The 25,134-nt window shown below is 37.1% G+C and overlaps 2 protein-coding genes across 2 annotated transcripts; both read right to left on the reverse strand.

The window, feature by feature from the left end:
* Nucleotides 1–464: 464 nt before the first annotated feature.
* Nucleotides 465–3,314, reverse strand: hoxa11b (homeobox A11b). The gene is made up of 2 exons (XM_073024464.1): nt 2,161–3,314; nt 465–977 (listed from the first exon to the last, which is right to left on the reverse strand). The coding sequence occupies exons 1-2, from the start codon at nt 2,807–2,809 to the stop codon at nt 745–747; spliced, it is 882 nt and encodes a 293-aa protein (XP_072880565.1). The 5' UTR covers nt 2,810–3,314; the 3' UTR covers nt 465–744.
* Nucleotides 3,315–13,942: 10,628 nt separating this feature from the next.
* Nucleotides 13,943–16,351, reverse strand: LOC140713996 (homeobox protein Hox-A13-like). Its single transcript, XM_073024670.1, has 2 exons — nt 15,661–16,351; nt 13,943–15,262 (listed from the first exon to the last, which is right to left on the reverse strand). Exons 1-2 carry the CDS (start codon nt 16,307–16,309, stop codon nt 15,018–15,020), a joined length of 894 nt encoding a protein of 297 aa, XP_072880771.1. The 5' UTR covers nt 16,310–16,351; the 3' UTR covers nt 13,943–15,017.
* Between the last annotated feature and the right edge of the window lie 8,783 nt (nt 16,352–25,134).

A 25,134-nucleotide genomic window follows, 5' to 3' on the forward strand; every position in this document is an offset into this window, starting at 1 on the left:
CCGAAGTTATCATCTGCCTTTCCTATAGACAAGTTTTAATACGCTAAGCAGCGATAAACAGGCATTATTTGCAGAATTGCTGCTGCGCTAAGTCCTCTCCTTCCGAAGGCTCAGATGCAAAAGAACGAGACTGCTTGCTACTTTTGGTAACCGAAGATAACAAATATATATCCAATTGTTGTGGCTGGCATTGAGAGCCACTGAAATGCTCCTAATCTAAAGCATGCGCATCTTATCACCTTATTCTTAAAAATATTCTTATATTGCAGCAGGTCCACAACAGTCAATTCTTTCTCCTAGGGCTTCAGTACACGTGTCCGTTCATGTATAGAAGCTGCCTTCTTTCTTCAATTACAAACCCAGTTTCGCTTAACTATGTTCAAACGTTCACCTTGACATCTCAAAGTTAATCTCTAGAGACACTCTCTGTATGAATCATATAGACGACGGATATGAGTTTGGAAGTGTGTGTGTGTCTGTCTGTGTGTGTGTGTGTGTGTGTGTGTTTGTGTGTGTGTGTGTGTTTGTGAAGTCAACGATGAGCATAAATTCCAGTTACTTTTTAGAGTTGAAACTAGACGTCCTAATTAGCTTTGGAAAGTCGCCGGGCCCGTCAGGGCTGAATTAAAGTGTCTGCTCACAAACTCGAACTTGAGTTTTTTTTTTACCTCTGCGTTCTGGCCTGGCCGATTTCATCGTAGAAGTTAGGAAGATGGAATGCCTCTTTGTAAACTCAGTCTAATCTCAGAGCAATGGATTCGTAGTGTAATATTGAAGGCGGTCTCTGTTTAATTTCTTTTCCTTCATCCTCCTGTTCTGAAACCAAATTTTAACTTGCCGGTCGGTTAAGTTGAGCATCCGGGAAAGTTGTAGGCGCTTCTCCTTGTTAATGTAGACACTGAAAAAGAATTCTCTCTCCAGCTCCCTGATCTGGTACTTGGTATAGGGGCATCTTTTTTTACGTGTACGCTGGCCACCTGAAACAGGTAAACAGTGGGTTAAAACATTGATAGCTGTAAATAAGAGTAGACAGTGCTTTCTGTGAGGATTATACTTCTCCGCGAACAGGGAAAGAAAGTTTTATGCAGTTCCTACATTGCACACAGCGCAATTCTCCACCAATACTCGCGACACAGAAAAGTTAGCTAAAGCATAAAAGCGCTTTTAACGTATTGAATGAACCTTAGAACAAAAGATGGCCGCCTCGATGCTCAGAATGGTCGTAGAACTTCTTAAGTTGAAGCGGTAATACTCCCTTTCCAAAGATACTTGAAATCACAAAAGGGCTTTATGCATCCAAAGGGCTGGACACCCTCTTTGGAAGATAAACACTTTTGAAAAGTGAAATGCTCGAGGATGAGAGTATCAAAGACAAAATTAAGTGAAAGGCAAGACGTTTTATTTTTATCAAAGGGGTTTACATTTAAAAGGGATTTGGAGCAGATGATTATCAACCTAACATTATAAAGATACTGAGAAACTGGAATTGGTTTCCTTTGGGGTGGGGACGTCATTGTGTGGATATTCCGCACTGAAAAAGTCAACATAAGTAACCTCCAGAAGTAACACTGTAACGCTAAGGCTGTGCTTATCGCACGTCCAGCTATAAAATGTGATTATTAAATAAAATATAGCTACTCCGACCTGAAATAAGTCCTTTTTTATGATGGAAAGCTCCGTGCTAAAGGTATTGCAGTATTTATGTTGCTGTTAAAAATGTCATTTTACCCCTGTTATGTTTTAAAGCGGTTACTTATGGAACTGAATACAACCTATAAATAGTTTTTGTGTCAACACGTGTTTTATAGAATCCGTGAGCTGTATTCATACACGCATTGATCACAGCGGCCAAAAGTCTATCTTTTTAAATAAATGTCCATCTGATAATTTAAGCGATCAGATTATTAATCCAAAATTCACTTTTTTGAGGTGCTACTTGAGGTATGTTAATGCAGGGATTGGCTGGTGTTATTTCACGGCCAATTTCAGAGCGGAGCACGTGATCCTGTCATTTATATATATAAAAAAAAGTTTTGTTGGGAAATCTACAGGCCATCCATAAACCCCCTTATATGCTTATAAAACAGCACATAAAATTTTTAACAGCAGCGCGCGAGATCGCAAAACTTTCCTTCATAAGTGGGCACTGATTCTACCTACTAGAGTTGCTGCTTTTTTCCTCGTTGTTGCCGGAAGAAGATTCCGGGCTGCTGCTCCCGGGACTCGTCTCCTTCTCCACCGACACCCTGGAAGTCTCCGAACTTGAAGTTGCTGCAGACGGCACTTTACCTGGGCTCTTCTCCCCGCAATACTCCGACTGCTGATTCTCACCAGAACCGTAAGCGGTCTCGAAGAACTGATCAAATCCTTGCGGCAGCACACCGTTCCTCCCCACCGGGTTGTAGAAGCTGGAAGACGCGTTGGAACTGGGGTGGTAAACGCTGGCGCTATTTTTCATTAACATCTCGCCCATGGTGCTGGTAGGAAGACACTCCCTGTGCATCAGCTCCTCTGCGGAATAGCAATGGGGGAGATTGCTTCTGTGATGCCACTTATTGGAGGGATCGATGGCATAGTCTCTGAAGGTAACTTCTCGCACAGGTTGAACCTGGGGGATATTAGACGAGTAAGAGTATGTCATGGGACGAGAAGCCGGTGTTTGGGGCAGAAAAGAAGGCAGGCTGGAGAAATCCGGACCCGAGACATAATAGGTACAACTAGGCAAATAAAGATTAGAGCCACAAGAAACCCGCTCATCAAAATCCATCATCGCTTTCTTGGGGTCCCCTAGCGCAAGAATAGCTCGCATTCGCACAGCTAAACATGGTCCTTAGATGCTGCTGCCTCTTTGAAGCTGATCCGCGGAGTAAAAATTTGGAAACGTAAGCTGACGTGGAAATGTATCTCCATACATCGCAGGAACAAGTCAGTCATGTGACCAGATGCCTGGAGAAATTGACATGCATCACTTTGGATTCCCCCCTCGCACCAGGAGCGCAAAGCTCTTTACAACTCAGCTCTGCACATTTCTAAGAGGGGAAAAGGAAGGCTCGAATAATACTGTGAAGGTGTTCAGGCTTCACACCAGAGACGCATTTGGCACGTTTACTTCATGTCTCTCCAACTAGCTGACTTAAACCAAGAATAGACGTGGAAAAAAACTTATAACGATTTCCGCAGCTAAAATACATATCAAGCGCTGATTAATTTTTAAAGCGCGATTTTCGAATTATCACACACACACACACACTCACACATACACACACGTACACGCACACTCACACTCACACATACACACACACTCACACACACACGTACACGCACATTCACACTCACACTCACACACACACACACACACACACACACACACACACACACACACACACACACACACACACACACACACACACACACACACACACACACACACACACACACACACAGCTACTGGAGGTAAAGCCCGCGACCATTCGACATCTTATTGAAGAAAATCCCCTTATCTTTTCTCTTCTGACTTTAATTGAAGAAGATATGCAACATATTTATTCCAACCGACCATTTGTGAATTTATGGATGAATAATGACTAAAACTCTGTAAGAATATTACAGAAAATGTTATAAGAACATAAATTAAAATGAATAAATAAGTATTCATCTTCAAACATCTCTTCTATTTTCAAATCCAAATGTCCTCACTCCCCACCTACACCCTCCCCTCCACAAAAATAAGGCATTAGAGCACACAGTCAGTCGTAGACCTCCGTAAAGACGTGGGGAAGCTAAGTTACTAGCGACAAGTTCGAAATGTATGTGTGCTCGTTTGTGATTTCATCAATGTATTCAAATCGACTCTAGGTTTTATTTTCTCATAAGATTTGATTCCGCGCGAATCTGCCAAACATGTTTCTTAAAATTGTTATTGTACTTCTGGCTGAAGAGAAATAGGACGGTCACGTTCAACACCATATACAAAACCCGCGCCCTCCCAGAACAATTATATAAATCAGGTATCCATTTAGCTGGATTTCGAGAAATATTATCTAAAGCAGTCTAAGATTGAACCAACGTTCACATTTCAGGCGGGATTCTTGTGACTATGTTGTTCAAGACAAAAACACTTGTAGCAGAGAGAGACAAAAAGTTTAGGACGAAGCAAACGTGAACAATGCGGATTGAAAACCAGTTTGACATTGGCCGTGGGCACATTGTTCCATATTTCCATAAAATCTCAACAAAGTCACATGAGTAAGGAGCAGTCTTATAGTTAATGTGGTTCAGACTAAATAAAGAATGGTTTTAGTTTGGCGAGGGAAATATTAATCAGAATATCCAATAAAAGTACATTTATTTACATATATTACCACCATCCAACAGACTGTTTGGTTTTAAATGCACACTGAGAGTTTAAAAGCTTGCAATGAATCCTTTATGCTTTTGAAAATAATGGAACCATAGATAAGAGTTGAAGTTAAACTTTGTTTTAAGAATTTGTCACATATTAGCTTATTGCTGCTCCAAAAACAATAGCGCAGTGCCAAAACAAACAGGTTTCTTGGGGATAAGGACCCTTGCCATAAACATTTGCCAGAAAGACCGAACTTTAAATTAAGTTCCGCGCTCAAAATGTATCTTTACGAGCAACCATGGTAATTGCAAATTAATCATTTTTTTCCCGAATTGTTTCGTTTCGATAAGCACACGGCGATGCTAGGAAAGTCTGCAGAATATTCGGAATTCCGATTTTACTTATTTCTCTGGCCTGCACAACCGAATAAATCACTAGCTATAAAAATAAGTCCATCTTATAAAAGAGTAAATAGTAAGTTCCCAAAACATTGCAATATAAAGAGCATTATCGAAGCCAAAATTTGCAACAAGGCTTCGCAATAGTCAGTTTTGTGTGGCATTCAACGCTGGTCAACCGCCCATTTCTACAATAGACTATAGTATACCTTTGCATTATTAAACTAATTATATATATATATATATATATATATATATATATATATATATATTATAGGTATATGCACGGGATAGAACCGCGACGCCATGCTGTGAAATTTGACAGTTTTAAAATAATATCCAAATTAATTCATATTCAGCGGTTTAAACACTGATTCGCGAGGAGATATACACATTTAGTATCTGTGATCAAAACTGCAATGTAAAATATGAAAGTTCGTGAATTTTTGAATGAAAGGGAGTCCAGAAGGAAAATGACGCGATTATCCCTGTACGGATGGGCAAATATCGACACTGCATTTCACGAAATAACTAAATACTACGCCTACAAGAACCGAGATCGGTTTAGCCCGACCTATGGTTTTAATAGTAATTTTGACAACCAGCTTCACCAGACGCCCGTATAGACATTGTAGCTGACCAGGGGTTAGCTAAAGACGCCACCTACATGGAATCCCTGACATTCCCAGCTAACGTGAGCAATCAGGCGTTCCCAAAAGCGTCAAGGACGCGGCCTTTGTCTGATGAAAATCGGGCTGAATTTTGAAAGAGTAAGCTTTTTAGCCGGACATTGCGCGTTTTTTTTTAATCACCAGTGGATCAAAACCTAATTTCTTGTCGGTTTCCCTTCTCACCAAAGGATTGGATTTCGCATACATGGATTGCTGGCTTAACGCAATGTACCTAAAATTTTGTAAAGAGAATATCAAAAACCAAGCTTCAGATATTCAATAATACCCCAAATCCAAAAGGAGAAGCTGGCGATTGCATTAAATAAAAGGCGAAAATGATCTAAAATGCAGTCACTATCTTAATCGCTGCGCCATTTTCTAGTCATCTGTATTCCTCAGTTATGGTACTTCCTCTACAGTAAGTACGGGCCTTTTTCAAATATAGATTCAGGATCAAATTAACTTGATTTTTAAAATCATTTTTATTGATCCTGCAGCTTTCAAAAGTATAGTCACTAGATGCTAAATGTATAGTCTCAAAAACAAAAATATACCTACCTTTTTGGTCTCATACTAGACGTAAATTCCTGCCATTTGGTTGATATTTGATGAAAATGAAATGTAATGTAAATGCCGAAGTTTAAGAAGATCAGTGAATTATTGCGACGCAGGCTATCTCCTGCAGGACTCCGTGGGAGAGTTGAGACCCGGATGAAGCTGAATTTCTTCACTCTGAGGTGTACTTGGAAGCTTTGTTGAAGATATTATTAGAAACGAAATCGGATTAAATCTTTCCGTGTTAAAGTTGCAAAACAAAAGCCTGTCGCAAAATAAGAGAGGGGTTAGGCGAAGTTTTCATCTGAGTTTTGCGGGGGTTTTGCAAGAGTGTGCAAACGACTTAACATTGAACTTCAACTCTGAAAAAGGGTGCATAAGCGAAGCGTTCATACTCCTCTAAACCAGGGCTATATCATGCGAAGTCATTTTGTTTTCAATACGAAGACACCTTAAGTCTATTGATCGCCATGAAAATTATAAATATTTGGATCGTGGCCTGCCACCACTTGTAAAGTGGATTGTGCCATTAACTGAGACGGACTAAACGGTAAATGAAAATACATTTTGTCGAGTTTGGATTCATTCATTTTCAAATCCCAATGTCCATGTGGTAAAAGCTGAAATGTATATTTACAGCAAGTGTACTTATGTTGTCACAGAAAACCGAAATTCACCTCAGAATGAAAACGGCCAGCCCTACTGTTCTTTGCAGGTTTTTACAAGGAATTGCATCCGCATTTGTTCTTCATTTCTTCCCACGAATTACAATGGATCTTAATTATCGTTGGCAAATGAAGCAACATATATCTTAATCGTGTATAACACCAAATCAGTTTGCAAAAATACGCCCAAACCACTTTTCTAACGTGGAGGTTTTCAATACTTCTGAATATTTTGCTTTGTCTCACTGGAAGAAAGATTAAAAGAGCATCTTCGCGTATAAAGGGAAATATATATTTCCTGGTGTACTATGACATTTTAGTCCTGAATCTTTCAACGACAATGTCTGCCGCCCTTTAACAGAATTTTTCCATTTAATGAACCTTTATCATTAGGTCAAAATATTCTCGTCTTGGTATTGATACGATAAACTGCGAAAGTTTCAAAGTCGGAGCAATAACATTCTTCATTCTAAGGCGGTGTTGTGAGATCAAAACAAATAAAAACAAGTTCTTTCTTGGAGGAGTAGGGAGGCCTACAACGTCTTTTTTTCTCTATTTCTTTAATGATAGACATTTCGAATCTCAAAACTTAAAATGAAAACGATTGGTTTCAGAAAATTGCACTCCTTTTCAACGAAAGTCCATGTTGTTTTGTGTGTGTGTGTGTGTGTGTGTGTGCGTGCTTGGCTGTTTTGTCCCCTCGTTCAATGGCACTGTCTGACAGTGACAAGACAACGGTGACTGGCCGCCATTTTTATGCCTAATGTCTCCGAAATTTTGCTCAAAGTTCAATTAAATACATGAAGAAATTCGCATCTTAATAGAAGGATATATTGCATTGATTTAAAAAAAAACATCCTTAAAGATGTTAAGCACAGAAAAACAAACAAGTCGAGAAATAAAAGGATGCAGCTCCCAAGCTGATTGTTGTCTCTGTATTTGAAACAACGATTATTCTATCGTTTAGTTTTGTTTTAAGTTGTGTTGAGTTGCAATAGGTTTACTAAAGTGACCATCTCATACAATACACATTGAACATTGTGGCCTGTACTTGAGCAAAAATTATATTTTCATCTTGCTTTTCTAATATATTTCTTGTACTCTGGGAAAGCACGATAACTCGGCAGTGAAGCCAAAACGCATCCCGTACTGCAAATTGCAAATAAATTTTTTATATTTTAACTGTTTCTGGAGGAAATTATCTTATTCTTCGAAATCAAACTCTTATGCGAGATTTCCGTGTTTTTATTGCATTTGCAATTCGAAATCTCCCATTTCTGTTTTGGTAACTAGGGATTATATTGATTCTGATTTTTAACCTATGTAATTCCCAAATAAAGATTTTTTTTAAACTATGGCATGTTTATTGTGACAATCTATCCTTTTTTCAATAAATTCAAAACCTAGCGCTCAAATTGTCTACCTATCCAGTGGCGCAAGGGGGGGAAAAACCCTCAGCAGTATTTTTAAGCTCACCCCGGCAAAATAAATGGATCATTAATTAATATTGAGGCTTCTCTTTTGAACAATTAGATCTAGCCGTCATAAAATTGCCGCTTTTCTTACAAATAAGCAAAATGTTTCGCTTCCGAGAATTATTGAGTCTATGATGTGCGAATTTATTTTGAACTATTAATTCATTATCGTGGTTTTTTTTGCAAGAAGCACGTTGTTGGCGTGCATTGCTAATTTCACCGGATGGTTTTAACTCCAACACACACGGAATTTGATAAATTGAAGTTACCTTTTAGACACGATAGCATGTTTAGGACCTCGATATTCATGAATCATAGAATATGAGGATTGAATAAAACTTATTGATAGCTGAGCGGTGAATTTCGGCAGTATATTTCCCCCCGAATTACACAAAATAGTGATATTACTTACTAAATGGCCCCGTCATTAATTGAAGTATATAAGCCAATCTGAGCCTTCATGAATACCGTAATATCTGCAAGGTACGGCAAATTTCACCTGAACTGTCGGATTTGAACTTGAAAGCTCCTTACTTTGAACTTGGCTGGTAGTCACAGATCGGAATTTAAGAACGACGTTCGTTAAAAGTACATTATTCGCCTCCGCATGGCGTAAATCTGTAACCATCCCCTTCATTGTCAGATGCATTATTCCAGCGTTCCGATTCTTATCCTTTCAATAAATAGCTGCCGGCTTGGAATGCACAGGTGCGATGGGTTCAGAACATTTCCTGTAGCCTCATGTTAATCCCTTGCCCAGTTGGTATACTCAGATAAACGAGGCAACCTCCTAATTGCACCTAATCTTTGGTAGGTTAAGCATATTCCAAGTCGTGATGCAATTGTCTCCCAGTTGAACGTCCAGAACCCACACACGTCGCGTATGTGCTCAGCAAATCTACAATAATAGCAATATGTCTCAATTCCTTTGCCTGAAAGAATATAAAAAGCCAAAGTGAAATGCTGGAATTAAATATCAACAAAAGGACAAGTCCATGACTGCATGCGTCAGGGATGAGGTGAACGGTGTTATTCCAAAAAAGTTAAACAAACGAATTTCAGCTGCATTTATCCTGATGTTTTATTGGTAAATAGTGTAAATTACTTTGGAGATTACAGATCTGAATACGTTTAAATACGTTTGCTTTTTTATCTCGACTGCAGACGTGGTAAATATTTTGAGCTCAATACGAAAGTTCAAATATATAATACCTCAGTTTTTGAAGAACATTTCCTCACGCATCTGCGAATGAAGCTACTCCTGTAATTTTTATTTTATCTGCTTACACTTGATTATCTGTCCCGTTTGGAGACGGGAAGTGAACATTTTACTGGTAATCTGTAAAGCATTTAAAAACAAATCATGTTAACAAAGTGAGAGCCTATTCACATTCCGAATAGAGAAGCATAAATAAGACTACACAATAATAGATATGGTTCGACAAATTGTTACAGAAAGGAACATTGCTATGTGTATTATTTTGACAAAACATCGAAGGACATCACCACACTACTAGATGACTGATTGGTAAGTCGATGTAAGAAAGTATCGCGGAAAACCACTCACAAACCTACCGCAAAATAGATTTACTTTCAGAAATAATGAACATCAATACTTTCAACAAATTATTGTTACTTAAAATGCTCTATAGAAATTATTTTAATTCAAGGCTGGAGTGAGCTGGAATGAGTAATAATACAACTGAATTCAAATTCTCAATGCACGCTCAGCAAATAAATCCTCATAAATTGAATGGTTGGGTGCGATTTAAAATAAATTCTAAATTATGCAAAATACACTTTCAGCATTTGGAGGGGGCAAACTGATATTGTTAAGTACAATTGTACTGATATAATCACACATGTAAAAAATCTAGAAAGTAGATTGCATTTATAAGTAGCCTCCGCTTTAACTCAGCGCCTGAAAATATTTAATGAAGTGGAATACATATTTCCTTTGAAATGAATTGTAACGCATAGAACGCGTGTTCCCTTAACCTTTGCAAATCCAAAACATAAAATTGGTTATCCAGAAAATGCACACTCTACACGTGAAATGTTTTTTGTCTTAATTTGTCAAAAGTAATACTTTAATCATTATTAACTTCAATTCCGCATATGTACTCGAGCATATGAAAAACCACATAACTTATGCTAATCTATTAAAGGCTAGTTTACTTGCTGGTATGCATCTGTAATAATTTTCACCTATTATTCTGTGGTACATAAACCGCAAAGTAAAATGTTTGCGTATCATATAATTTTGTATTTTATGAAGCACAGTTTCGTTTTGCGGGGTGTACAAGATACGTAACCGACTTAATATTTCGTTCCCATGGTATCTTATTGCAAAGAATTTCATCGTTGGACCTATATTATGTACAAAGTCACATTAGCCCATTTTTGAAATGTATTTATAATCTATTATAAATCAGAATAAAACAAGGAAATAATTATTTATATACATTTAAGTGATTTCTACGGAATTGGAATTAAACATGATTATACAAAGGTTTAATTTGATATTTCCTACAGAAAATCAAATTTATTTCTGAACCGAAGTGGTACAATAATATTTGATGAAAAATTGTAAACTTAATTCAACAATATTGAAGTCAAATTGACCTAATTTTCGAAAAGCAACATACAGTAAGTTGCGTGTATAGCAGTAGGTAGTTAAAAGTCCAATTTACCGAACACGTTCATCGTTGAATTCAGCTGTAATTTTACTTATAATATCCCTTTGATATAAACATTAAATATACTTTTCATTATTTCTTAATATTAAGAGTGCTGGTTTTGGATACGTTTATTTGTCTGGTAGCAAGTTCTACTCAGCAGTAAATGGGAAATATACGCATTTTGTATTTAGTTGCGCATGTAAGTGCATCATGCAGGGAATGTTGTATTCCTTCAGAATAGATAACAAGGCTTCAATCGTGTAAAGAGAAAAAGTAATCAAATAAACTATTATATCACGATTAATGAGGAAGAACGCTGCAGGCAGAACATATACTCGGTGACGTGAACAGTTTTATACATATATATATATAATCTATCTTGCCATCTATCTATTTATCTATCTATCTATCTATATGTGTGTGTATATATCCGGAATTGGAATTAAACATGATAACACAAATATACTATCTGCTACTTCTGATCTGAAGTGGCACAGTAGTATTTGATGAATATATGTATATATACACACACACACATACATACATACGTAAGTATATAATTAGATATAGATATATACATGCATACGCATATCTATGAAAACAAGTGAAATTAAATGAAAAACAATATTTTTCATTACCATAGATGCTGCCTGACCTGCTGAGTTCCTCCAGCAGTTTGTCTGTGTTGATCTTAATATGTCTTTAGTTCTTGGAAATGCCTGATAACTTTAGTCATGGAACGAATGCCTTCGTTTTAATTATAAATGATACAGGGTTATAAACGTCATTAACTATAATTCCTAATGCTTTGCTTTGTGCACTCTATTGCTATGATATTTTATATTTGAGAATTCAAAGTAAAATATGTGAGCATCTCCCTAAGAAGTATGTTAAGGTTACTGATAACAGTTCCGTTGAATGTGTTCCGTTGAACACATTCAGTAATCCAAAACGCATTATTGTTTTCCCAATAAATTATTCGTTCACGGCTGCCGCTGAAGTCATTAGAAATATGCGTTCATTTATTCTAAGTAAGGATCTACAGTTCAACGTTCATCATTGGCACCGAACTCTTTTAACAGCCGAAGGCTAAATGAATACAGAAGTGCCAGTTCTAAATTATTATGTTTTCTGGTCTCTGTAGATATCACTGAGATAACTAAGTAGTTAATTTTGCTATTTTTTCCAAATAGCAATACATAAATAACAAGAAATGATGATTAGACAAATGCGTGCGACATTGCTTAAGGATTTTGCAGCGCTTTCGCCGATATTATTTGTTACTTAAGGCCAACAAAACATATAACAGCCGAAATAAAAACTTGCATGGCATTAATTTCTTTGGAAATAGTTGTCAGTTATTCCTCTAAACATTATCTGTTTTGACAACACCAGTGGTTACTTATTATTAATAAAGTATAATAAATATTAATTATGGTTTTCTTCCCTTAAGCAGATATTTCGCAATATTTTTACACAAGATGTATACAGAACAGTAATAATTAAACCAGCCTTCATGAGCCACAATGTGGGTGGCTCTCCTCAAGCATTTTCCTACAAATGCCCGTTTGGGTTTTGCAAAAGCATGCTGTGATTGGTTCGACTATGTCATGTGATCAATGTAGAATTTTATAATCCCACGACATTTTGACAAATCAGCTTTCATGTTGCGAACTGTAAACCTCGCCCCCCCCCCCCCCCCCACCGCCCGCCACCACCACACTGATGGTTGTCTCGGATGCATTAGGAAAAAAAGGCACTAGAGAAAATAAATTAATAGTTTAAGGTTGGTAATGCGTCGAATATTAATTTGATGTTATTGTAACAAAGTAGATAGGTTACTTAAGGAAGTAAGCTTACCTCACAATTAATAATTTCACGGAACCATTTTCTATAATATCCACGATAAAATAGCGGACTCACTGTATGATTGTGGAATTTATCTGCAATTCTGTGTGTTAAAATGAAAAGTTGCGGTAGTTAACATTTTCAATGAAGATCGAGTTATAGTTTTCCATTTCCACTACCCTCGGCGAAAGACGGATTACGCAACATCACATGCAATTTCACTTGAAATGTATGTAGACCGTACACTTTGAAATTCCTAAAACGTCGCGTAAAATTCCTTACATGGAGCATCTAAGCAATACCTTTAATTTCGCAAGATAAGAAGCGAAATTCCACAAGTACATGACCGGATATTATGCATATAATATATTAAAAAAAAGCTCTCCTGCCCAGCGGTTAAATACGGATAAAGGTGGAATAACAGAAGTGTCTTTAACATGTTATGGACGACTGTTCTTAGATAATTCGATCACTATAAGCTCTTTAATGCAGTTTATAAATATAACAGTGAGAAATTTTGCTCGATCGGTTTGTTTATACAACCACATCCCAATTTTGATATGGATTCTAAATTCCCTCCCCTGGGATATTAGTAAATTAGCAAACTTTGGTGAAGCAAAATATAGTTCATGTATAGCCATTGAAAAATCAAATATTTTAAATAATTTACCGGAAATTTTCTAGTATGTTCACAATGCATAACTATTCGTTAGAGTTACTGACCTACGCTGGATGCTCCCAGTTCACTCTCTGCACCTTTGTAATTGATATAGTCATGTTTGGTTGTTCATGCTTTCAAAGCACATATAAGTGAATGTCTGCAGATGTAACAGTAGATGGCGGACTTGCTCTACATATGCGCTTCATGACTATTCATGAGCTGTTAATCGTCAAGGTCAAAGACTATCTGTTTTCGTCAAGGTCAAGGTTTAAGTCTCCTCCCCCACCCCCATCGCCATGCCTCCACGTACAAAGCAAAGAGAGCATATATTTTTACCCAGAATATGGAAAGAGTTACTTATTGTTCTCAAACTTTTGGTATACATTGATACAAATTTAGAGGTCCAGTCTACAGCTTCCATCAAAATCTTGAATCTTTATCTGGCGGTGACATTCTTCCATTTAAAAATGGAATGGCTGGATATATTTACCGATTAGCAAATTCGTCGGTTAGTTTTCAGAAAGCACGCATGGTTTCCACGCATTTCGAGTAACTTGCTTCACAACAGGAAGAAATCTAATTAGCCCCTTTGACTTTTTTTTAATCTTATAAGTTTCTTAACAAAAACTATGCAACGCTGTAGTTTATGAAGACCTTTTATTCGTGAAATAATTTGTTTTAATGCAAGTAATTCAGTAGATGATTAAAAAGACAATAGGCTATACAGATTAAAAGTTGCATAATAGTAATGTAAAACATATCTTAATTTCATGATTATCATTCGTGATTTAACGTTGCAACTATAAATGGTTTATATATACCAAGCAAGAGGGGAGCATGCAGATATAACAATCCAGCAATTTTTTTTTTTAAATACAATTGCACGCAAACGTTGTCATCTTCAGGAAGAAAGCTGCGCGCCTTAAGACTGCATAGAGATTAATGCCATGTGAGATGTGTATGATAACTAGCAGACTTATATTTTAAAAAGCTTCATATTTAGTTCATTTCCAAGTTTGCAAAATTTGTCTTTCAGCTCTGTGGAAACTGACGCTCTGCACTTATTATTACGAAAGCCAATGGTGCTCCTAGGTATGTACATTATTAGAAACGTAGAGTGCTAGAATTGTACGCATTCACATTCCCATTTGCATTCCTATTTAGAATATATTCTTCCATCTACCTATACATTAATATCTTTAGAGACGGCGCATCCCTTCCAAAGAAAACGTAGTGCTTAAACATACTTTTATTATACATTTTCACGATATATCCCATAGCTTACCTGAGGAAAAAAAATAACATGCACTCTAGTAGCTTTTTTTTTAATAACTAAACCTTTTCAGCAAGTTTTCTTTAGGTTCTCTGATGGCATTTTGCGAAGAAACTGTGTGGAACAAGGTTTTACTCTTATTCTTTCTGTTTCAGGCTATATGCATACAACGTTCCCCACATTTGAAAACAGCAACCCTCTCGATTCTTGATTAAGAGGTTTGATTTATTTCTGGCGAATATTAAATTATGTTAGCAAGATATTTGTACAGTGTCTCTCTCGTACTTTGTGGGATGTTTTAAGAAAAGTAATATTCAGGCAGAAAAAGAGAAAGAAATCTACCATCGAGAAAGTGAGCTGAGGTGGTTTCTTTTTCTTCAGGCTGAGATCAGATTTGTTTTAAAATTTTCAAAATATGTCCAAGAATTTTTTTGGAATTGTCGCACTAGCTGTTACTTTTCAGTTTGCTGAGAACTTTTTTTTCCTTAACTCGTCTGTTTTGAAACCAAATCGTGACTTGTCTTTCAGAGAGGTTTGTTGATGCCGATATTCTCCTTCGCTTGTCCTTGGTAATGAATTTATTGGTAGCATATTCCCGTTCAAGTTCTTTCAATTGCACCTTGGTGTAAGGCACCCTCTTCTTTCTTCCACGCCGAAAAGAGCTCGCGTCCGAAGGATGTGATACGACGTCTGTGAAGAGAAATGCACATCTTTACCATCTCTGGCAGCTTAGCTGTCGACGTCAAATACACCAAAGTTTCACGGCAGATCGAGTCGCTGGAGTCAAGTTCAACATCACTGCACGGAGACGTTACTGTGACTGCATTTAATAAATTAACTGGCACGCCCGCAAATATTATTGCAATCTGTGCAAAGGTCAAAGGAATGATTAAAAACATGCAAAGGCGTATTGAGGCACCACGTTAAAATACAAGTGCTGATGGCACTGCGAATATCGTTTCTTAATTATGGTCTATTTTTATGTTATTCGGTTACCCGTACGTATTTGCACGTCAGACAGATCGTTTTCCCCCTTCATTGGACGGGGCTCGGCTATGGGGAATGTGTTAAGTTCTATCTATATTTACCTGGCAGACTCGACTTCCAGAGGTGGGTCGCTTGAGATTGCTCTTTCGAACAGCAGACTTGCCCGTTCCACCCATTGGTGATTGCCCAGGGCTGGTAACTCTCCATGGGCAATAACGTTTCGTGTCTCGGTTCTCCCGGAGCGCTGATAGTGGGGACCACAGGTACGTCCAGATAGCTGGGCATTGGTTGGTATGGCCCCGCGTAACCTTGGTAGAAAGCAAACTCCTTAGCTCGGCTGGTGAATTCCTCGCCGGCGGACGTGTCCATGTATTTGTCAGCAGGATAACCAGACAAGCTGGAGGGCTGCGCACAGGACTTAATGCTGCTATGGTGGCTCATTCGGCAGGGATAGTAACTGCTCCCAAAGTATCCATAAGGAAGAGACGCACTGGAGGAAGTTTGAGCTGCAGGACAAGGACTACACTGTTTGACAGGTTCAACAATGCCAGAGGCTGGTACTTCAGTCGTCGAGTAGGCAGAACTGGGGGCTAAGGATGCTGGATGGGCCATCAGATTCCTGCATTGATTTGCTGTGAAGTTCCCTCCTGAAAATCCATCCATGTTTTTATTAATTTCATCCAAATTATTGTCGTAGACGAACATCACCGTGTCGATCCAGCGGGGATGAAGTATCACTGACGCTGTCATATCACGTCCTACATTGAGACTAGTGGCCGTTTTAAAAGCCCCCAAGACTGAGAAGAGATACTGAAGCTCTCAGACTTAGCAGCGTTGACGCGCCAATGTCGCCGAAACCTGCCTCCTTATTGGCTGCGAGTTGCCCACGTGATATGCAAAGTATATGATAAACATCTGAAGAATAAAAAAGGTAGATGTTCCTTTAGTCTAATAAAGTAACGTTTGGATATTTACATGAACGAGTAATTGAATTAAAACCCATGTATCAAAATGTAAAAACACCAACGCTGCACAAAATAAACCGTGTTTATGGAAATTATAGAGGTGCATTTACAGGAAAAGCTTGGCCATTCTAATAAAAACAATATTTTGCATAAACACAAAAGTGCTCGACGTTAAATCTGTTGCTCTTGTTTTGCACAAAATAAATAATTCTCATTTTATGGGGTTTGCGACGTAAAGGATTTTAAATATCGATTATCTGTGTATATTCTTGACTATCGTGCCAAGCGTTTAGTTTACTTTCCAGTAGATGAATTTACGGTTCATCCCTATTATCATACGTATATCCCATCAATTAAACTGTAGTATTTTTGTCAAGGCCGCTGCCAGTAGTAACATTTTGTCAGGATGGGTTAGCACTTTACCTTACAATATACAAATCAAATCACTGTTCTCAGCTAACAGGAAAATAAGGCTTGAAGAAATCGGTAGTAGCTGCACTTTATAGTGAAAAGGAAACATCTGTATGACCTTTATATTGCTTCATGACATAACTCGTTAAACCGAATAGTAATAATGCCGAAGAAAAGTCCAAAATTATCCCGGTGTGAATGTTTGATAAAAAGCGATTTTTTTTAAAAAAACGTCTGTTCATTCACGATGTCATATTTGTAAACAGCATATATACCAGAACGGCGTGTGTTGGAATCAATCACAATCAATTCGGAAATTGAACTCATCTTACTGATATTCCATCCGCACTGGACAACTAATATATTTACCTGTAAACGTTAGTCGTGAAATTCCTAGCCAGCTTAAAATATATTAATATCAAAGGACATTTATAAGCCAGATAAGAATATTGACTAATTCTTTTCCTGCTTTTTGCCAGCCGCGATTCCTGAAGTTTTTAAACAAATGTCAGTTTTCATTTCTTCCCCCGCTAATGCAGACGCTTCCTGGTAACTTGCTGGCTGCTAAATGTGCACTCACTGAGTAGGAACAGCGTACACAGAACTGGATTTCGCATTAAAATATCAGTAAATGTGTTTTATGGGCAACTGGCACATTTAAGTAGACGGAAGAGCGATAGAATTGTGAATTATTTAATAATATCTGCCACATGGTTGAATTTACTAAAATCCATAGCTATAATTTATTTTATAATATCTAATACGATGCTAAAAGCCTTATTTAATGGATTCAACTACATTATTGCAGTATTTAGAATAAGCTCGGTGAAATTTGGTGGAAAGCATGGCCATAAAACGTCCAGCTAAAGGCAGATATCGCAGGATGAAGAAGAATAGCTGGTGAAAATGAAGAGGGGAGAAGGATCCAGAACTATTCGGCAGCACTGAATCGTCACGAAGGACGATTTTAATTCAATTCTAGTCATTTACTTTGTACATGGGACCTTGTGGTAAGTGGAGTCTAGCTCAAGCGACGTCGTCAATCCTTTTTCAGTCAGCAGTTGGTCTTATTCCTTTAGCTGAAGACTGAAGTGATGCAGCTGCCCAGAACAATCATTTTACTATTGAAATGCCTTTTATTCTTTATAATTTCCACCTTCCTGTTCCCCACGCTTTCTATTTCTTTCCAGCTTGATATTCTCTTTCCATTTTCACACTTGCTTTCTGTCGTTCTTCTGATATTGGGATCGGGCAATCGCTAAAGAAGTCGCTAAATATTGTCCTTTTAATTTTATTTCAAAAATGTAAGTAATGGGAAGCTAAACGATTTAAAGACGCCGAATCTTCACTGATGCAGGCCATTGTTAGTAAAATAGAGGCTATTATTCCAATTAAATTGAAGTTAATCCCTATCCGTCGATTTCCGTGCCTTGAAATAATATAATTAAAAGTCTCTCCGCTGTATATAGAAATATTCTACATTACCTTTCCTTTTGAAATCCGAAGTATGCAACGTTTTCCAGGTTATAACCGTGTAAAATATATTGAGATGGGTTTAAAAGACAAAACGCTGTTGTGAAATATAGACAGGCTAAACTGGGAAATTCTGAATAGATCTTGTGAAATTATTCTTTCAAATCTATCATCAGTTTGCTCGGTGGGAACTCGTTTAGTTTGTACTCCAGTGATAATTATGTGATAAGATGATAGGTGCCCCAGCGTTTCTGTCACTGATAGACAAAGATTCGCTTCTTCCCATAATTATTAGTCGGTCGATCTTAGTATCAGCATTTAATGTGGCTGATGTACCTTAATAACCAGTGTTATAACCAACAGCCTTACCAGAATTTGTTCTGATCATGCAATATTTTGAAGCAGCACAATTTAGCCCATAAATATTCCAAATTAATCCTTAATAACCATTTATGTGCTCAGTTAATCTCAGCAGATTCACAGAAGGTGAGTTACGCATAAGTTTGTAGATTTGTCCCATATAAATATCCATTTATCAGATAAATGGGCAAAATGGGATAAGACTGCGCTATTTTGGAATATCCTTCAATCTGAATTCATTCGAACAACAGTTTGATATAGCGACCTTTTTTTAAAAAAAAAGAATTAACATTATTTAATCCAGGGACGACCGTCCCTCCCCCAAAAATACACGTTGAATTGAAGCAAACATTAGACTGCGCACTTGAGTGTAGGCTGGACCACCAGCACCTTCCGCTTTGAAAGAGTGTTATGTTAAGGAATGGGCTCGATGTAAATACAATCTGCAGCATATTCAAATGGTACACTGCAGATTACACTACAAAATGGCAGCGACCAAATGGGCAGCTCTTTTACATAAGGGTTAGACACGGCCAAAGGCCAAGGTCAAGTTGAAAGTTGCAGTCTAGCCAATGTGAGTGCTGTCATTCACGCGTTGACGACCATGTCTGAATTTTTATAAAGGCAAGCCGTGAGAATTGACTTTTTCATTGTCGTTTTATTTGTTTTCTTTTGTTTTCGCTCACAGCCCTCCAAATGTAAAAAAAAATCCACTGACCATGCCGTCTTCATTTCCAGCCTGTTTCTGCATTGTTGGCATAGGATGTGAAATAAATGCAGTCACTTTGCAAATTAGACAGCATTGCATCCGGTTTAAATGCGCTGTTTAAGCAACCTCTTGCTTTGAGCTGAGTGTACCACAGCTAAGTTAATTTTACTTGGAAAGGTGGAGGCATTTTGAACTCGCCGAACTACCACGATGAATACTGCGTCAAGTAATGAGGGCCATGTTTCCGTGCCAGGAGCTACCTCTAGGCAAGGTTTCAAACTATTTTTGGATACGTACATCACCAATGGAAAGCTTTTTTTTACCCCTGATAAAGTGCAACAACTACATGCCTAAGAGATAGCTGTGACTAAGATGCATCTGTGCCTGGGAGGTAACTCTGACTTTATGCCGGAATTGCTCACGATTTGTAGTAGTTATTGTTAGAACTTTGCAAAATAACAATTTATTGTCTTTTAAAGAAATATCGCCTGCTAATTCTGCTTTCAATGATGCTGCAAAGCACCCACGCATAAGCATTCGATCTCTACGTTATTTCCTCCGCGTGTCAGCCCGGAGATTTTAACTTTGCCCTTTCGGGGTGATGTTATGAATAATTGCTATAATGTGTGCCCGAATACCAAATCATCGCAAGGGCAAAGCAGTAACCAATTTGTGTGAATGCAGAACGCATTGGTTAATAAGTCGATTTAAAAAAGCAGGCCAAAAAATATTCCCGATATCATTACTGGTATGATGAATCGCTTTATACTTCACATACGGATATTATTTACAAATTTTGGAGGGAGTTCACGGTATACTGACTTCCCATTTTCAACTTATAAAAAAAGATGTGCTTGATCCAGGAGAGGTCAGTTTTGATTTCCACTTTTAAAAAAAAATTCTGAATGTATTCTACAAATTGCTCTAGTCAAACATCTACGACCACTTGTCCGACATAATCCTTTGAAGCAAGAGGACTTTGGAAGTATCTGTTCCACATATTCACCTATTTATCTACTAAAAGGGTATTTACGTGGATACAGAATAGCGTTACTGTTAAGAACTAGATTTTTCCTATATTTGAAGTCACCGCAAAACCACAGAATTAAAAATATTTGTATCATGTCATAAAAATATTCTTTAGACCACACTGTGAGTTGTAGCTCATGTACTTTCTATTTAATTCAAATCTTTCTAGAATTCCTTTTGGAAAATGTTGAGGTCAAAAGGGGCACGTGTTCTCAAAATTGCTGTTTAGTTTCCTTTAGGACTAATGCCAGGTTAATATCCTTAAAGGGGAAATAATACTCACTTTCTCTAGGGACTGAGTTTAAAAAGATAATCGCAATAAGCGTGGTACATCTTGTTTATCTTCAACGAAAATTTACTAATAACACCTGACAATTTAAGAGTTGTTAAGTAGGTGACAATTTGATTTTTGATTTTCTACCACAAAAGTCATATAATAAATCATGTTAGTTATAATTCAATAACCGCAATCCTTTATTCGATGCTGCTAAAGGTATCTTCTAATACTATTATTTTAAAAAGGCAATGTTTAAAACTTCTAAAAATATTTATTACGTTACTCCACTGTGCATGTGCTATTTATCACCTGGGTCTTTAAGTCATTTTCCTAAATCAATTAAATTGCAGTTGTTTCAATTATTGTATGTCTTATGAATCATATACGGCATATACGATATTTACTCAACACAGGATCTCTACCAATAAAAAAACAGCCAAGCGCTTCATATTTCTTTCCTGAAATATTATCCGGTAGCCTGACTGAGATCAATCAAAGTGATTAATCTGTTTTGTTTTCCATGAACGGGTTAATTTGTCATGAACTTGCTCAGTCTGCGATATAACATTCATATCAATAAATGCGTATAGATTACTGATAGAGCATGACTCTTCTTTCATCACTTCATGTTTGTCGATATCACCTATTATTTATGAAGTATGCGGCTACGATTAACTTCCCAGATGCTTCACCTATCATTGGAAAATCATTGTTATTCGCGAGAGGCATAATATCATTGATGTTTGTATTAATTCGGTTGTCAAGCTTATAGTAGGATAACATGGAAACAATTTAAATATGAATTGTGTTATATTGGCCACTATCATGCATTGAGCATGTGTTTGAAACGAATTGGGTTTTCCAGTGTTCAATGCAAGGCGGAACTCGTCTACATTGACAAATCCAGATAAAGAATGAATAGCAATTTTGAATTTTAGCATATATTTTATTTGATTCTTCACACCTGTGGGGCACAGTCTGCATTTGCCATTAAGTATGACCTTATTCACATGTTAAGTGCGTGAACATTTGGAGAGAACAGAATGCATATCCGGTACTTCATAACGGCCATTCGTGGAACTATTGCCATGTGATTATTACTGGCATGTTTAAAGGAAATGAACTTTAATCAAAAGATGCAAATTTGTAATAATCAAATCCCGACTTTATGGTAAATATATTCTAACGAAGAAGATTTTACTTCAGCTTATAACTTGGCACGCACAACTCACATGGGTTTTTCTATATGGAAATTTCCTCTTAAAATTTGAAAATACTTTGTCTTCTATTCATATCTTTATTATAGGAAAAAAACACAAAAAAGATCTGCGGATAGTTTCTGCTCTAAACCCAGCTACAATGCCATTTCTCCTTTCTGGACTCTCGTTGTAAACATTCATGAAATATATGTAAATAAAAGGACAATTTTAGTGTGAATTAGTTCCAGTTAGCTGGAGGCTAACGAGCCTTTTCTCTTTCTCATGACAAATCCAAAAACTGGCTTGTTGCATAATGTGAAAAAAAAAATCCCATTTTAAACGTGCTACAATTTGGAGCTAGTTAAGAAATATGTTATATTTTGCCACCTATGTTCTCATGCTCTTATGTTCTTCCCTATTACCTCACCATTACCGCCGCTAACCCCTCGAAACACTACCCATCCCCACACACACACACGGGTCCACGCGTGCGTGCACACACACACACATACACACACACGCGCGCGCGCACGTACACCAACTGTGCACCATTTCAAATCTATTTTAATTTCACAATCTAGAAAGGTGGTTTCCTCGAGATCACTGTCGAAGTTTGCATTTTGGTATTTAATATAATACGGATTCTTCTAACTATGCTGAGCTCCTGGGTGGGCAAGTTAAGATGACTGGTCGCTCCAAGCTGTGAATAAATAACACCCAATCATTCGATTCAACTATTTCGGCTCTTATATTTATTATTAATTATTATGATTTATTCTTACATAAAAAGTCTTCATCACCAATTCAATGTTTATAAACTTACATGACAACATTTAAATTTATATATCTCCAGGAGAAGGAAGTACTTATATGTACAATGTATATACTGTTCATATGCAACCAACGTTTATGTGACTTTGAGGTACCGAATCTCGCTCTCACATTTCTGCAAACAACTATTTGCTCATTAAGTCTACACCAATAATAAACTTAATGATTTAAAGATTATAGAAAATTAAAATTTCTTTTAAATTGACGATACGACAAGACCTATATATCAGTTGAATTAAATATATAAGAACAACGAGAAAACAGAGAAACAACAATATTTGAATATTAAATATTATTTAATGTAATTGATGTCCACACTATGTTAAATAAACATTACATACATTTATTAAGTATAACGCTAAATTAAACTTAAAGCCGGTACTCCGGGACGTGAACATATTTTCACAGGCATTTATAAGACATTTATACTTGGTATGCTTGCATTAACATTGTTTCTATTACAGTGTGTATCTCAATTGCATAAATTTAATTTAATAGTCTGAGAGACTATATGTTTCTTAACTTCATTTGCTGTAGATGTTGGTAAGCAATGTTGAAGTGAAGGCTGCTTTTTTATGTCCCGGAATTATTTACCCTTGAGTTATTTCTTTAAATGTCCATATCTAATATTTATTTTTGGTTATTATTATTTACGTATGACTGCAAAATCAGTACAGATATTTCTGGTGAAGGGTCTCGACCCGAAATGTCGACTGTTTATTCCCTTCCGTAAGTGCTGCCTGACTTGTTGGGTTCCTCCAGTATTTTGTGTCTGTTATTCAGATATTTCCACAACTCTTTCTGTTTTGATACAGTGAATGTAGTTTAATTGAAGCGTATGTTCCGCCTTAATAAGTCATTAATTCTTGGAGAACCACTATGTAGTATATATTCACCATCGGGCTATTATTTACAGGGCAATTCTATCGGAAACACAATATATTCCGAAACGAAAACTTCTTTCAAAGCAGTTCGTCGTTGCTTATGATATTTGTGTTGTGGCGAGACATATTCACACAAACTATGTCTCGCTGCCGGGCTTCGACAATCTGTATAAACACATCGAAACAAATGCCGACACATCCTCATTCATAAATGCCTCTGAAGGTCTTCAGTGACTTTTATACATCTCGGAGATGGAGGTAACTTGGAAAAACGATTGCATTATTTTTTCTTTCTACAGTCTGCATGAAAGTTATTTCCTGAGTAGTAAGAGACATTTCGTCACCTTCCCAGTAAAATTATTTTTAAAAACGATGTAATCGTAAAATGATTATCTCTTACTATTGTTCTTTACTGTCGCTTTTAGTCCGAATAATTTCTTTTTGTTAATTCATGAACCTCAAATGTAAGAGACAATCAACTTGATATCAAGCACAGTTCGTTCTCTGCTGTATGAAGAACACGTTTAACTGTAATACTCCGATAACATCTAAATTAAATCTTCCATGCCGAAATTCAATTTTATTTTCACACGAGATACTTTCTATCAGGAATTACAGTCCATTTAAAGCCGAAATGCTATTTAAAGGAGAAATAACGACTCCAAACATTTTATATTTCCCCCCTGCTAGCTAATGGAATGCGGATCATTTTAGTTAAAACGATATACTACCTATATTTCTGCAAAATTTTACACTGGTGATTTTATTTGACTTACATGTCTTAACTGATAGTTGACCGAATCTTTGTGAGTTAACTTTAGCCTGTAAATATTTCATTGAAAATATCCTAAGTTTGATCACAAGTTGTCCCCACTTGTTCACTGTGCACCCCCAAGGCGGGTTGTAAATTATTATCTGCACTGATGGCATTGAGCTATCTTCGTGTCTGTTTGTCGGGGTATGTCTTAACTTGACCAGTGAAAGCTGTGGGAACTCCATAGCTCCATGAAAAAGCCTGTTGGACCCGTGCCTCTTCAGCTCACTTTCCGGTCTTGATGCTTCACCACCATCCAGGACATCTTCAAAAGGCGATGGCTCAGAAAAGCGACATCCACCATTAAGGACCCCTTTCACCCAGGATATGCTCTCTTCTCATTGCTACCATCAAAGAGGAGAAAATCAACGTTTCAGAATGGACAATGAATCAATTGTCACTACCTCAGTACATCTTCTCTCTTTCTGCACTTCTTATTTAATTTAACACACACTCACACACACACACACACACACACACACACACACACACACACACACACACACACACACATATACACACACATACACAGTTTGGAGAAAGAGAAAATAATGCAAACAAATACACATATATAATGTTATTGTGATTTATACTTTTATCATATTTTGCAATGTGCTGCCACA

Source organism: Hemitrygon akajei, chromosome 20, assembly GCF_048418815.1.
Source record: "Hemitrygon akajei chromosome 20, sHemAka1.3, whole genome shotgun sequence".
NCBI lineage: Eukaryota > Metazoa > Chordata > Chondrichthyes > Myliobatiformes > Dasyatidae > Hemitrygon > Hemitrygon akajei.